This window comes from Alligator sinensis, unplaced genomic scaffold (genome assembly GCF_000455745.1).
Source record: "Alligator sinensis unplaced genomic scaffold, ASM45574v1 scaffold500_1, whole genome shotgun sequence".
NCBI lineage: Eukaryota > Metazoa > Chordata > Crocodylia > Alligatoridae > Alligator > Alligator sinensis.
The window spans coordinates 184,235-199,024 of NW_005842740.1; the positions used below are offsets into that span (position 1 = coordinate 184,235).

General features: G+C 55.4%; 1 protein-coding gene across 1 annotated transcript; it reads right to left on the minus strand.

Annotated features, from left to right (window-relative positions):
• Positions 1 to 734: 734 nt before the first annotated feature.
• Positions 735 to 13,121, minus strand: LFNG (LFNG O-fucosylpeptide 3-beta-N-acetylglucosaminyltransferase). The gene is made up of 8 exons (XM_025216436.1): positions 13,038 to 13,121; positions 7,385 to 7,433; positions 5,542 to 5,641; positions 5,066 to 5,219; positions 4,575 to 4,660; positions 3,982 to 4,147; positions 3,109 to 3,194; positions 735 to 2,948 (listed from the first exon to the last, which is right to left on the minus strand). Exons 1-8 carry the CDS (start codon positions 13,104 to 13,106, stop codon positions 2,882 to 2,884), a joined length of 777 nt encoding a protein of 258 aa, XP_025072221.1. The 5' UTR covers positions 13,107 to 13,121; the 3' UTR covers positions 735 to 2,881.
• Between the last annotated feature and the right edge of the window lie 1,669 nt (positions 13,122 to 14,790).

Here is a 14,790-nt window from a genome sequence, read left to right on the forward strand (position 1 = left end):
CAAGCTAAGGCCTGTGGCTTACAAAGCTTCAATGCCAAGCAGGGTCCCATCCAGCTCGCCTACCGGTGAGCCACTCTTCTGCCACTCCCCAACTTTCCCACGCCTGCTGTTGGACAGTAGCTGCCTCAGGCAGCGGCAACACTCCCTCGCTTGGCTGACAGGCTGCAAACCTGCTCTCCCCAGTTTCCTGCTTCCCTTTGCCAGGCAGCAGAAGATGGGATGAGCTGCAGCCCAGCTTTGTTCAGTTCCCTGTCCTCTCACACCTGCCCCAGCCCTCCAGAAGTAAAGCAGATAACAGGGCTTGGCATGTCTTATCTTTCAGGGTAGGGAAGGGTAAACAGATAGATTCAGACATCCCCCCCTTCTTCTCTCACACCCCCCCACCCTTGTCCTGCACACACATGCATGCGTGCAACCCCCACCCCCTTGTCCTTCACTGTAGTGAACGCATGATGCATTGCTTGCTAAACAATACCCCCAGAGATGGCACCGCAGGCCCATGCCCTTCTCAGAGGCACTGAGCACTAGGTCTGTTTTGAGCAAGTTGCAGAAAATACTCATGTAACAAATTTGCACCAAAGCTGCTCGCTGTGGGGGGGTGTTGCAAAGCCCTTGTGCACAGACTTCCTCCAGCCTGTTAAAAGAGAAGCTGCCATGCATACATCTTTGCACAGGTGGCACTCCAGCTACCCAGGATGTCGTTCAAACCAGAGACCACGACCATGTGACAGTGATTAGCAAATAAGCTGCTTTATTGAAAGCACTAGGTGATGGCTGCCCAGGTGACTCCATGGCAGCTATCGGGTTTAATTCCCTGAGAACACTTTGTCCTTGTTATTTCTTTCTTTTTTATTCCCCAACCTCTATTTAGTTCAAAAACTAGTTCATAAGAAGCACAGAGCGAGGTCCCAGATACTGGGACATATAAATTAAAGGTCAGGGACAGTTACAAGACAGGTCCATTTAATTTTTTAAACAGAGCATCAGACGTTTTCATTTTTTTTTTTTCCGATCCACAGAAAATGTATAAAAAAATTTCTCTTTATATCTACATCATTCTCCATGTTCAGGAAGGCGCAGTAACAAAAGTACTGGCACAATACGGTATATACAGACACGCCCAGTATGGGCCAATTTCACTCAGCTTGTTTTGGAACTGTTCAGCTCAGCCTCCGCCCGCTTGTCCGACGAGGACGGTCCAACCTCGGGCACCAGGAGAGGGCTGTTCAGGCAGGTCCATGTCAATGCAGAAGCGGCCAAAAGCTTCCCAGGCCACGAGCAGCTCTCCATGGGATCAGAAGATGCAGCAAGGTCCACTGGATGACTGTCAGGACTCCTGGTGAAAGCTCGTCTTGTTCCTGCCTTGGCCAGGCGAGGCGTAAGAGGATCACCCTCCCTTAGGTGCTGACAGTGCCATCCTAGCACACAGCTTTTTGAAAGGTTGAATGTCACCCCAGGGACCTGCAGCCAAGCTCCAGTGTCCAACCTAGGAGGACGTCAACTACTAGACCAGCCTAGGAGGCACATGGGAGGAAAAGGGTGTTTCTGGACAGCTCCTGCTGCCTACTTCCTCCCCACACTCGGTAGTGAATGGGACCAAAGCCAGCAAAGAGACTTTTTAGGTCTCAACCATGAAAGCATGGACCACCGCACCACCCCTCTGGGGTCCTTCGTTTATGCTCTCTCAGCCTGGCCGCGCATTCTCTCTCCATGGGACCTGGAGCATTCATTGCTACAAGCCTTGCGCACTCCCCATACATTAGCGTAAGCAGATCTGGCTGATAGACGCTTGAACTGGGACATTTTCTCCTCTCAGAAAATGCCCCAACGAAAAGGCAAGTAAGAGGGAAGAGACTTTGCACTGAAGGGAGACGCACCTTCCCCATAGAAATACAGCATGCCTACACACAGCATCCATGCTCCTCTTGGTAGAAAACCCCACCCCTCTATAAAAACGTCTTTTAAATTATTCTCTATAAATACTGCATAGCTTTATGTCTACTGAAAATATTTCAGCAAGACCTGGGAACTCCAGTGAACAGAGTTTACATCGATTCTGGGCTTCTGCCCCCACAACCCCTTTTCTCCCGTCTCCCTTCAGCGCGACCGCGTTGGAGTTCCAAGAGTCCAGCTCTACACCTGACAACTTATAAAGGTACACAGTCCTCCTGGGTGTTTCCTGGATTCAGCCCAAAGACAGCTGGGCTCTGGAGCCAGCAAACTTCCCTTCTTTCTCCCTGCCCAGGTACAGATGGGGTTGTCAAGAAACAGGGGAAAGCATTTAGAACAAGCAAGCAAATGACTTCTCAAATGAACCTTCATCTGAAAAAAGGAGCCTGAGCCTTGGGGTTAAGCTAGGGTAAGGGTGGGAAGGCAACACCACAGCCCAGGTTAGCGGGAGAGGGAAGAGAGGGTTAGCGAAAAGAAAGAGAAAGCTCCGAAGCTGCACAAGGTGAATGCTAGCCGTGGCCGCCAAGAGCCACCCCTGCGCACGCGGTTATTCCACACGCATCCTGCGAGAATTGCAAACACTGCAAAGCAACACGTAGACCCTCCCAGGCTGCAGACCGGGATACCCCGTTCAAACCAGCCCGTTTAAGTGCTTGGGACCTAGCCCTTCCCACCTGCCCCGTCCTGGCAGCAGAAGAGGCACTACCGAACCTGCTCGCTCGGCCTGAAGGCTGGGGTGGGAGGGAGAAGGGGCCGCACAGCAGCCTATTAAAACACACACACTGTGCATGACACAGCAACAATAACCATTCGCCTCACAGCAAGGGAAAAAAAAACGCACACATGCACACACACACACACACACACAGGTCCCACAAGCCCTTTGGATACCAGGGAGATTTGGGACGAGGTTAAAGGGGACACGTGTCTCCTAGTAAACGACATTCACTGGGCACCACGGGGTGTCTGGGTACAGCAAGCAGTGAATGGAGCGGAACCTGCAAGAGAAGGGAGAGAGCAGAGCTCAGCACCCAGGGCTGCCTTCACAGCAGTCCCAGCGCTTTCCAGGAGCAGCACCAGGTTAGGGGCTTAGCAGGAGAAGGAAGGCCCTCCCACCCCCCCACGCACCCTAAGGTAGAGGAGAGATGTGCTGCTCACCTCGATGGATCCTCCTCTACAGAGAAAGCACCCTTCATGTGGATGGAATTCCTCTTGTTTTCAAACATGCCGTAGCTCAGAGTCACCTGGGGAGCACAATGTTGAACAGGTTGGCAGGGCAGCAGGCTGGAAATCAGGACAGAGGCCTGAGACCTGGGGCTCAAATACCTGCGCTGCTTGCTTGACCTTGCCATGAGAGCCCAACTGCTCCCTGTGACATTGCAATGCCTTGAGATGGAGATGCCTTGCTCCAGGAAGGGGATGTGCTAACCAACAGCATTACATGGACTTGGACACTTGGAGAACCCCTGACAGGTGTGTGACTGAACTCCTGCTCTGCCTCAGAGCTCACGGCTGTCCCTCATCTTAGGATCCAGAGTGCACAGATGGGGGATGGATGCCTGGCTGACAGCAGCACCTGCCCAGGAAGTTAGAGACCTGGATTCTGGGTCCTACTCAAAGAGAGATTTGAACCCACATGTGACACTCTCAGGGCAAAGGCTTTAGCCATCAGGCCACAGAACAGGGCAGTCAAGGGCCTAAGTCACAGAGCCAGAAGGAGACCAAGCAGGACCTGGCTGTAGAGTCTACAGGTTGTAGTCCCGTGCTGGGAGACAGGAGCCCTCTCCCCTAGGGTGAGCCCTCCATCTGTCCTGGACTGTGCCCGGCATATATGCCATCAAGATGCCTTGGGCTGCTGCCTCTGAAAGAACAGGTGGGAACACAGTACCCCCATGTTGCTGTTCTTCTTGCAACCAGCGATTGCTAGGCTCCTAGGTTCTGCATGCAGGACATCTGTACTGAAGTGGTATTTGCACCATCTTGGCTCTACTCTAATGGGGAAATCGGGGAATGCATGTCTACCAGGTTTACCTGCTTGTGAATCTCTGTCTTGGGCACCTGGTGGAGGTTCTCCAGATGGGAGTGGAAGAGGTTGCTCCGGATGAGTTTCACGCCTAGCACAGACTCGATGATGTAGCCAATGGTGCAATCATCCGGCAGACGGATCTTCTCTGCTGTGTTCATGAAGTGCCCCCCACTGCAGGTGATAGTACAAGAGAGGTTCAGTACAGCACTTCTGCTAGGAGACCACCTCAGCCCTGCCGTGGAGGCACCCCTGCCTCCCCCACTCCTGCGGAGAAAGGCTGGGCTCGGCTGCTCTGCTTTTAGCCCAGACCTAGTGCACTGTCAACCCTGCCTTAAAGACAGATTGGTTTAAGGCTGGAGGAGTTCAGAGTCCTTCACAGCTAGTTTCTGGGCCACGTCAAAACAGTCAGGTGGACCAAGGTGCACTTCCAGCCACAAGATGCTGGGATGGAGCCCATGAAGTCCACAAAAGAATCAGACCTCCTTGAACAGGCACTCCCCAGAGATCTCTGGTCTACCGCATTCCCCCATCCCAGCCCACAAACAGGGGATCCAGGACCTCGCAGAGCTGTGTGGGTCCCGAGTACCAACCCCTTTACCTGGCCCATGGGCTCATCTTCAAGGCCAGCCCACGGCTGATGCAGAAGCCTGCTCCTCCCGTGGCAAACCAGAAATGAACAGGGTGCTGCAAAGAAGAGAGAAACAAAACCACGCTGTTTCAACCTGTTCCTGCTCCAACCATTCTCTCATAGATTCATAGACATTTGGGCTGGAAGGGACCCCGGAGGATCAGAGTCCAGCCCACTGCCCCAGGGGCAGGAAGTCAGCAGGGATCAGAAGATCCCAGCAAGATAGCTTGTTACCAACACGGGCCTCATGGAAAAACCCTTCGGTTTGCCTCCCAGCACAGGGAACATTACAGCTCTGTTAAACACCCTCTACATCCTACAAACTAGGGCATTTTCCAGAATAATGCAAGCCTAATGGAAATGGGACTGCTCACACTGCCACAACCGCTTGTCTGAGTTCACCCAGCCATGGACGTCTACCCCCGGCTGGCACTAGCAAGCCCACTGTCCTGTTTGCTTACCATCTTGTTCTCGCTGATCCTCTCTGTGGCTTGAATGGGCCGGTCCAGGCTGGGTTTGCCAATGTAGATGTCCTGCGTGTGGGGATAGCTGGACAGCAGCTTCACCAGCATTTGGACGTTTACGTAGTTGTCATCATCCACGTGGCAAAACCACCTGGAGCCAGGAAGGGAGCCAAAGTTAGCTCCTTCCCATTCCCTCAGTTCCTGCCACATAAGCAGGACCAGGCCTCCCTGCACCCCACACACTGCACTGACCAACAGCCCTGATGCGTTGGGGAATACCCATGGAGGCCGAAAGCCTCACGCCCCCACAATGCAGCTGGCCTGCAGAAGGCTCTAGAGCTCAAGCCCTTGGCTTTCACGCAATGCGTATGTCCTGTCGTGCACATGAGCATGCAAACATGCCTCTTCCATACATGCTGGAGATGCAGCCTCTCCTCCTCCCACACCTCACAGGGCATTTAATCCCTCCTTACTTTCTTCCCGACTCGATGAACTTGTCATACTCCACAGCCATCTTGCAAGACAATGCCTGGCGGCTGTGGGCAGCTGAGCAGTTGGTGTTAATAACATTTCCTGCAGCAAGAAGAGGGTGGGGAGAGAAGCCATGTTGAGTCTTGGGTGCCCCATCCTCTAGACCCGCTTCATGGGAAGGAGCAGGACCCACCCCTTGCTGCCCCAGATGTGCATGCAGAACAGAGGGGTGGGAAGGGCATTCCCATCTGTGCAGGAAATGGGTGTTCTTCCACACCCATGCACAGCTGCCTGTGGCCCAGGGCTGCACTACTGGGTGCAGTGTTCACTGCAGCAGGGAAGACTCATCTCTTACACATCTAAATGAATGGGAGAGGAGGAGGGAAGACAGACCAGCAGCAATCCAGCATCCCTCCAGCAAGACCCAGCCCCACTCCCAGGACGTGATATACTCAAGGCAATGCACATTCCCCAAGCCCAGTGAACAGGTGCTCATGTTCTACAGCACTAGTCCAAGACTGCAGTGCTCGACTATGGGATAACTCAGGGATCAGACTATGGGGCAAAGGGCAGAGTCCCCAGGGACTTTGCATTCAAGAGCGATGTGAGATAAGGTGCATTTAAAGAGTTCCTGCGGCAGGTGCAGCTGAGTCATGGGAGAAGCGTGGATTTGCCATATCCCAGTGCTATCGATCTGCGCTAAGCTCCCAGCTAAGGAGTCACCTTGCCCCTGGGTAGCTGTGCTCAGCCTCCCCGAGAGGGGGAGGGGAGCCTGTGAACTGGCTGCTCTGCTGGGGAGTGTTAGCCAGAATCCTGCCCTATTCATGCTGCATTTTCCCAGCACCAGCCACCTGTTATTTGCTGGGCCCTCTCAAAGGGAATTGATTCAGGGCCTGAAAGGGACTCATTTGCATTAGAAGAATAGAGGGGCCTGACCCAGGGCCAGGGGAAGGGGCTGCTGAATAAACACTGCCTGAGTAGGGCCCTCCTTCCCCTCCCCCAGAGAAGAAACTCCTACTCTTGTTCCAGTTAATTACAGCTCGGCAAGGGGAAAAAGCCCTGGGAAGGCAGCTTGTTAATCAGCGCCCTGCTGAGCTGCCTTGGAAGGCAGACAGAGATAGCTGCCTGGAGCACTTTACCAACAGCAGGTATGGGGGGGATGCAGCTTTCAGTCCATCTCATCTCAACAGGGATCTTAGCTGGGGCTCCTTCCCACAGGTCACTGCTGAAACAAGCTGCCCCTCCTTGCATCAGGGCTCCACCTGCCCCGAAAGTCACCTGAGCATGCCGCCGCCACGTGCACTTGCTGCCCTCCTCAGAGAGCCACCCCGGCTTGTAGCTTAGGCGGCTGCAAACCGAAGAGCTTGTGTGCGCTCAGTTCCCCTGGGTAAAGTCAGAAGCCATTCAAGGAGTCCGGGAGCACTGCATTAGTGCAATTAGGGGCCTGACTTCCAAGTGTGCTCTGGACCCAGGGCAGAGAGATGAGTTTTCAGCACAGAGCAGCACCCAGCGGGGCAGGCTGGCTCTTCAGCAAGCCTGGCCACTTGTCTTGCCCTTTTGAACTGCTGATATGGGGTGCGGGTGCTTCTAAACTTAAGGGCCAGATTTGGATCTGTAACTGTTCATGTGCTTTTGCACGATCTGCCCAATGCAAAGAGAGCCAGGAAGAAGCCAGCTGCGTGTTGGTGGAGGGTCAGGGTGGCAGATTAGAAGTGTAGTAAAACCCGAGAGGCAAGACCGTGCATCTGGCTGTCGCCTCTGGATTCAGAGGCACTAGAGAGACCTGCACTTCCACCTTGTTCACCTGAGCCATAAATGAGAGGGGGACAAGACTGGTTAACTCACCTGTTCGCTTCTTCAGTTCCTCATCCTCCCCATCGGTGAAGATGAACGTCTGCAAGTGAAGACAAAACAGTGTCAGAACGGGATGGGAATGAGATCCCACTGTGGGGGGAGGCGCCTGCCTCCTCACTGTTGACAATGGTGTCCCTGCCAAGAAGTCTCAGCATCTCAGCAGGAGAGCAGTCAGGACCTGGTGGAACGGGCATTGCTTCATTTGCTCTAGCAGCAAAATCATTTAAATCTCAGGCAGGCAGGCCCAGGTGTCTGGCTGTCCATGCAGTGCTCCTTGTTAGGCCATGGGGGTACCCCACACCCTACGCTCCTGAACCCAGGGACAGCGTGAATCCGGCACTGAGCTCTGTGGCTCGGGCTTAGCTTTGCTCCTCTTTAAAGAAGGGATTGGGTTAAGTGCAGCATATCAAATCCACTGGTCACAGCCCACAGAGCTGTGGTGGGGCAGACCTGTTGGGAGCTGGGAAAGCACAAATGAAAGCTGTTTTAGGGAACAGGAGGACATCAAGGATCTCACGGAAATGCTCACCGCAAGCTCTGGAGAAGAGGGGCGGCTGCCTCAGGTTTGGCAGTGCCCGTCAGGCTGGCAAAGCTAAAGTAGCCGAGCTGAGAATTCACTTCCAGAACGGAGCAAGCAAGAGGAGGACTAGGGTGAGATTTCCACCCTCCCCTTTAGTTCTTCCCTGTGCAAAGAGGACAAGAGGCTTCATCCCACATCCCCATCTCTGCCCAGACCTCATAAAAATGAACAGGAAGGGTAAGAGAGGACCAGCAGGTTATAGATGCCCTGCCTGCAAGAGGGAGAAGATGGAAACAGCTACTCTTACTAGCTGCCCCTCCTGGCCTCCTCCCTAGCTAGCCCTGTGTCTGCCCTGTTTGAGTTGCAGGAAGAGCGATTAGGATTTTTCTCTGCAGCTGCCAGAGGGTAACACAGGCTTGGACCATAAAGCCATGGAGCAAGGGACAGAGTCAAAGGCAGCCTGGGGGGTTGAGGCTTGCAGAGAGGGGAGTCATTTTGTCATCAGCATCAAGGGTTCTGGGCGCTGGCTTTAAAAGCTGAAGCATGTGCTGTGAATTAGGAACTGGGGCAGGCAGGGAAGGTCACTGACCCCAGAGGTATGCATTTTGGGGGCAAAGCTGAGGGATGCATGTCCTATGGCATGAGATGCAGCTGCAGTGGCCCAGAGAGCCAGCGTTGCTCCCAGGCTCTGGCCCGCAGGCAGAAACTACTGCTTCATGCTGCTGAACAGCACCCAGGGCTCACCTAACCACCCCGTGCCCCCGCGTCCGTGAGGACCTGAGCAGGTGCATTTGCACTGCTGGCCGTTAGGATGCCCCGTGTGCGACGAGCACGTCCGGCTGCAGCTGCCCCACACTTGTGTCAACAGCGCACAGAGCCGGCGCCCGGCGGGCCGCGTTCCTCGCTGGCACCCAGCGCCAGCACAGCCCTCTCGCCTGCCTCCCTGCCCTTGTGTTTACTTAGCTGGAGGTCAGGCGGCAGCAGCTGCTTATCTCTGGCACGAGCCCGGCCTTGCCCAGCCTGCTGCAGCCAGGGGATCAGCACCGCTCCCTGCACCTGTCGGAGGGCACGTGTGCGCGCCCCAGCCCCGCCAGCTCCCCAGGTAACCGAACCACCTTCAACTGCTGCCTGGCCTGGGGCCCAGCAGCGAATGCCACCCACCCCTGCACCTGAGCCACCTGCCTGGCAACACTCCCTTATTTACACAGCTAATTCCCAGCATATGTCCGCTGGCGCTGGGGGGCGCGTGGGGGGCGGGGAGCTCGTCCTGCTGTTCTCAATGGGTTTGGCTGGGGCAGGGGTGGGTAGCGGAGCAGGAGGGGGAGAATTGGGGGGGTGGGAAAGAAATCTTAATCAATCAGCGCACAGCAAACAAAGCCGGCAAGAGGAGAAACCGCAACCAGCTGCCAAGGACTATAAAAACCAGACGCGCACAAAAGGGCAAAGGGAGAAAGACAAAGGGAATTTAGGGGAGGTGGGGGGATAGAAAGAGAGTCCTTGAAACAAGGAATTACAAGTGAACTGGAAATTCGTTGCCACCCATCATTCACCCCAGTCCCAGCAGTGGGCTTTTTGTTCTGGGAAGCGTTGGGGCTGGTAACAATAGCACAGATTCTTCTGGCTGACTTTACTCAGCGCAGGAGAGTTAAGCAAGCAGCAATGTGTTTGCCCAGCCATTAGCATACAGCTGGGCTGGTTAACTGGGAGAGGAGGGCAGCCACGCCAAATTTGTTTGCTTAGGTCCCTGGGGTAAGGAGAGCCGGGAGGGGAGGCGAGCTGGGCTGCAGGAGGCCAGTGGCCTGTGGGGCTGAAGGAAAGGAAAAATAGAAAGGTGGGTTCAAGGTACAAGAAGTGGATCCGTCCTCAAGCGCGTCGCACAGGGCCTGTTCCAGCAGGTGCCAGGGAAGGTGTCTGTGCTGGAGACAGCTCCCTCCAAGAAAAAGGCGATCCTGCCGGGGGTCAAATGCTGCAGAGACCGGATCAAAGGGCTGAGTAGCGCAGCCACCCCTAAGAAGATTTGGTGAGGCTGGGGAGCAACCTAGGCCTGTGTCTCGGGGGGGGGGGGCGGGGGGGGGGGGGGGGGGGGGGTTAGCCGATCAGCTGTGAGGGCCGAGAAAGAGTTTTCTTCCTGACCAACATGCTGGGACTCGGCGTAAGTTTTGGGGTGGGGAAGAGACGTCAGTACGAGGTCCCTCTCCAAAGCAGGATGCAGGATGGTATGGGCTAGCACTCCAGCAGGATAAGGCCAATGTTGCCTTTGGAGGAACAGGGCAGTATGGCTTGCTCTTGCCTTGCTCCAAGGGAGACTGCCCCAATCCGGACCCCGCCCAAGGCTCGGCTTGCTCCTGGGCTCCACCAGGCCCTTCTCCACCTTTACAAGCTTTAGGGCAGAATGACCCTGACTCCCCTGACCAGGTTCAGCCCCTGCCATACCACCGCTGCCCATGCCAGGAGCTGAGGCAGCATCCACCCACCTGGCTTGGGAGAGAAGCAAGAAGAGGAGGGTCAAGAACAAGTGTGAGGCTCACAGAGCTCAGATGGGGGGCGTTGCTTCTGACTGGGATAGTCCCCAAAGCCCTCTGAGGAGAGGTGAGCCTATGAAAGCAAGCCCAGAAGAGCCTGGCTGGTCTCAATGTCTTTGGAAAGCATTGGCAGGGGACAGCAGGCTAGAGAGGAATAGGCTGGAGCAGGATCCCTGCTGGGGATGCAATCAAAAGGAAAACGCTTGCTTGATTAGCTCGGCAACGCCGTCCAGCAACTGCGCCTCTGCCCGCTCCGAAAATAACCCCGCAACTCATCCTCCAGCGCGGCCGCTATAAATAGACCAAAGGGGACAGTTGTTTATGCCTCGCCTGCATTGAAAGTCTTTGTCCCGAAGATGCCCCCACCCCTTCCCCAGACAATGAAACTATCTCCTGGGCTGTCAGCGAAGCTCTCCATGCCCCTCCCCGCAGGAAGGGACCACGAGACCCCTTGGAAAGAAGCTCCGGAAAGTTGCAGCCTGCCCGCCTGTCTCCCTGGCAGGAAGGGTACAGCCCGGGCAGGAAGGGTACAGCCTGCGCGCAGCCCCCGCGTCACCTCGCGGGGGGCTATCGCAGCACCACAGGTTTGCTGCCTCCCACCCCCTTCCTGCCTCGCTGCTCTGGGCGGCAGGAACCCAGCCAGGAAATTCAATTAAGGCCAAAACAATTGCAGCCTCTCTCTCTCTCTTTGCAATACATTTGTCCACACAGCTTATAGATGAGATCTCCCCCCTGCCCCGTGCTCCCAGCCCTGGGCTGGCATCCAGGCTCTGCTGCAGATGCCGGGAGCAGAGGGCTCCAAAGGCTGCTCAGCTGGGAGAAGAGAGGGGGGGATAAGAAGAACGGGAGGGGCAGGGGTAGGAAATAAGCCAAAAAAGCAGAAAAGGGATGGAAAAAAAACAAAACAAGAAGTCACTGTGGGTGTGTGAGCTACACCACATTACAACGAAGCCCAGCTCATCCTCAAGGCAGGCGGCCTCCCCAGCTGTAACCGAATCCTAACGCTAGGCCCCCTGGATACTCAGTGCACGCAGCTTCCCCCCCGTAATACACCCACTCTTCAGTTGCAGCTCCTCTCTCCCTTGCGGCACAATTTCCGTTCCCGCCCCCCATCCAGCTTTCTGCCGAGGCCAGCAAGGACAGGGTCAAAGCGATAAGCAGCGATTCTCTTTTGCCTTTGCAAGTACTGGCTGCCTTGCTCTCTGGTTGTGCTTGCGGGGGGACAAGGGGCGGGGGGCTGGGAAGTGCCCATGCTCAGCTGAATTTCCCTTGCTCAAGCTGCGCAAGAGTGTGCAGGCCAGAGACACTCGCTGACTTTCGCAAGCTTGCAAGAGCGAGGCAGAACCAAGAGGCTCCAAGTCAGGCCAGCGCCTCTCCATGTGGGCTTGGCACCTGTCAAAAGTCAACCGTTTGGTTCGGGTCTCAAACAGCTTGCTTGGGTTTCCTAGTTTCCAGACAATGAAACTATCTCCTGGGCTGTCAGCGAAGCTCTCCATGCCCCTCCCCACAGGAAGGGACCAAGCCTGGCAAAGGCCAGGCAGCACGTCGTGTCAAAACCACAATGGCCCAGTAACTGGAGACCTCGCTCGTGCATCTGTTAGACAATCATTGCTGATGAGCAGGGGAGGCCACGCAGGCAAAGGTGTGAGGATGAGCAGGCCGGATGGTTAGTGCTGGTTCATGCATACTATGCCTATGGGAGTCTGCAGGCCTGGCTCTCTGCTCGGCTTAAACCGCTGCCATCAATGCAGGAAGCCGACCTCAAATCATTCCTGATTTCCAAGCCATACCTATGTCAGCTGGTTGCACCTATCTAGATTTCCAGCTCACCTCCATGCATGTGGGGTCTCCAAGCTGAAAGGCAGTCTCAGGCAAAACAAAGCACTGCACCCCCGTCCCCAAGCTGTCAGCTGGCGCACAGTGGCCTGAACTAGGTTTCTTGTGTCTTGGCTTCTCCTCATTTCTCCCCCTTCTCATTCACTCAGATGCCTCCTCTGCACAGTGGTCAGAGCTGCTCATGCTTTAAAGGTTTTGGAGTGATTGGGATTCCTCCCTGAATCAAACTCTCTTAAATTGGTGAAAGAGAAGTCCTTTTCTTTGCTTGCTCTGTGGCTGCATTGTCTGACCTGGGACCCTGTCTTGAGACACACAGGAAACCTCATTGTTCTCAACACTGCAATTTAAAGAAACACAGGATGCCAAAGCCTCCTCAAACAATAGTGGCCATGAAAGAATAAGGCCAAGACCATGAAAATTACCTCGCCAGGTTCCTTAAACCACTGCATAATGGGGCCTGGAGAGAGCCTGCTGCAGCAGTGGGGCACACCCGTGGTCTGGAGCACAGGGGCTGCTAAAGGCAATTCCAGCAGGCCAAGCCCAACACAGCATGGGCAAGCTGTCCAGTCTGCCACCCTGCACCAATCTGCCACCATGCACCGCACCCAGCCGTCACATGGCGAGAGGTTTTTCCCTTCATTTCTCCTTTCTTGGGTGACTCACTTCCCCTTCTTTGTCATGAAACCCTGGCTGCTCAGAGCTCCCTTGCTATCTTACTGGGGGATGTGCAATGGCAGGGATATTTTAAAGCTCCTAGTCCACTCACCCAGCAAGGAGACTGGCCTTGACCTTGCCTCGTCTGCCATGCGAGTCCCAATTTGGGGCCCTTTTCCATCAATCCAGAAGTCCCTTCAGGGATGACACAGTATGAGGAGACAAACAGCCCCGCATCCAACCCCAACCCTACCCACTCCTACGCTTCACTGAAAACAGGAAGCATCACGGCACGCACTTGTCAGAACCTCCTGTTGCACAAGTCTCATCTTTCCCCTTCCTCTGTGCTAGAGGTTGCCTTCCCTCCTCCTGTCATGTGCAAGGCCGGGTCTGCACTCATCAGGCTGGGTCTGAGCTCACTGAGCCCAAGGAAAGCACCGGGTGCTCACAGCTCCTGAGGAGTGGGACCATTGCTTTGCGGCAGGGGCCTGCCCATTGCACGCTGCTGCATGGCTCCCTCTCACGGGCAAAAAAGAAAGCAGCATCTAACTCGGGGCAGCCTCTTAGACGATGGCATGGCTGAGGCAGAGCCCAGCACTGGCTCCTCTCCCAAGTTGCGGCCGCACATCATCATTTTGAAGTTCCCGCTGGGACAGCAGCGGCAGCAGGTCGGACTGGCAGGTTCCAGTCCTTATCTGTCCTCCAGCTGGAAAAGTCACCACTCCAGGGAGGAAGGAGGCGAGAGTGAGCAGCTGCAGCAGGTTCCTGCCTGGCTGGTGTCCCCTCCAGCACAGATGTTTACTGCAAACATGCACAGTCCTGACCCTGATGGGCCAAAGAGGGAAAGTCACCATCTCACTTGAATAGGTCTCCTGTGCCCTGGCCTTCCCCAGCTGCTGGGGCTGGAGCAGGATCCTTTTTGCAACAGGCCCAAGTGAGACCTGGGGTTACCAGGGGCTCATACAAGGCCCGGAGTGCTCCCTCCCCCTCCCCTTCTCAGTCCGAGGAAGAATCCTCCACTCTGTAATTTTAAGTGCTATTATTTTTAATAATCCCCTTGCAAACAATGAACTCCTTGTGCAATTAGGGCCTTCAACTCCTCCCACCTCACGCTCTCCACATGCCTCTCAGACTTATATTTCACGAGCTTTTATGGAGGCCTGAACAGAACAGCATCATGGCTTCAAGCCTACAATTAACAGCCTTACACCCCGACAACAGCTCCTGGGGGCTGAGACTGAACCCTGCCCCTCACTCATCCCCGAGCAAAGAGCATCAACCAGGCACTACACCCCTGCCTCGGATTAGCTTGGCCCGATCCTGCAGACGGGGTGGGTAAGCGCCTGCAGCTCTAGTTGCAAGGCCAAAGTCCCTTCCAGGATTGTACTAAGCCGGGCAATATTTGAAAGCTCAGCAATCCAGATATCCAGCCCTCCCTCTCCGGGCTCGGGCTGCAGCAGAGTGGCCAGAACTGGTTTGGTGTGGCTCTAGCAGCCCAGTCCCACCTGTTGGGGTGGACCGAGCCCCCACCCGTGTTTGGAGTGTAAACAGGACCGGAGCTACGTGTGCAGCTCCCTCTGCCACCTCGGAGCATGTCAGCACACAGCGCAGGCAGCAGGCCCTTACCCCCGAGGACAGGGACTCTGGCCAAGGTGCTGGGGAAGTTTGGGAGCTGCCGCTGCTTAGGAATGAGCTCTCTGGAAGGCAAATGCATTCCTCCCGAATAAAGCAGCAGGGGAAGGTACAGGGCCTGCGGTTGTCCAGCAGGCTTCCGGAAACGAGACTTGCAGCTCCCGACAGGGTTAATCGCAGGGCTCTCCCGTGCCTCGGAGCAGCCAGCCCAGCCTTCCCCTCGTGTCGCTTGG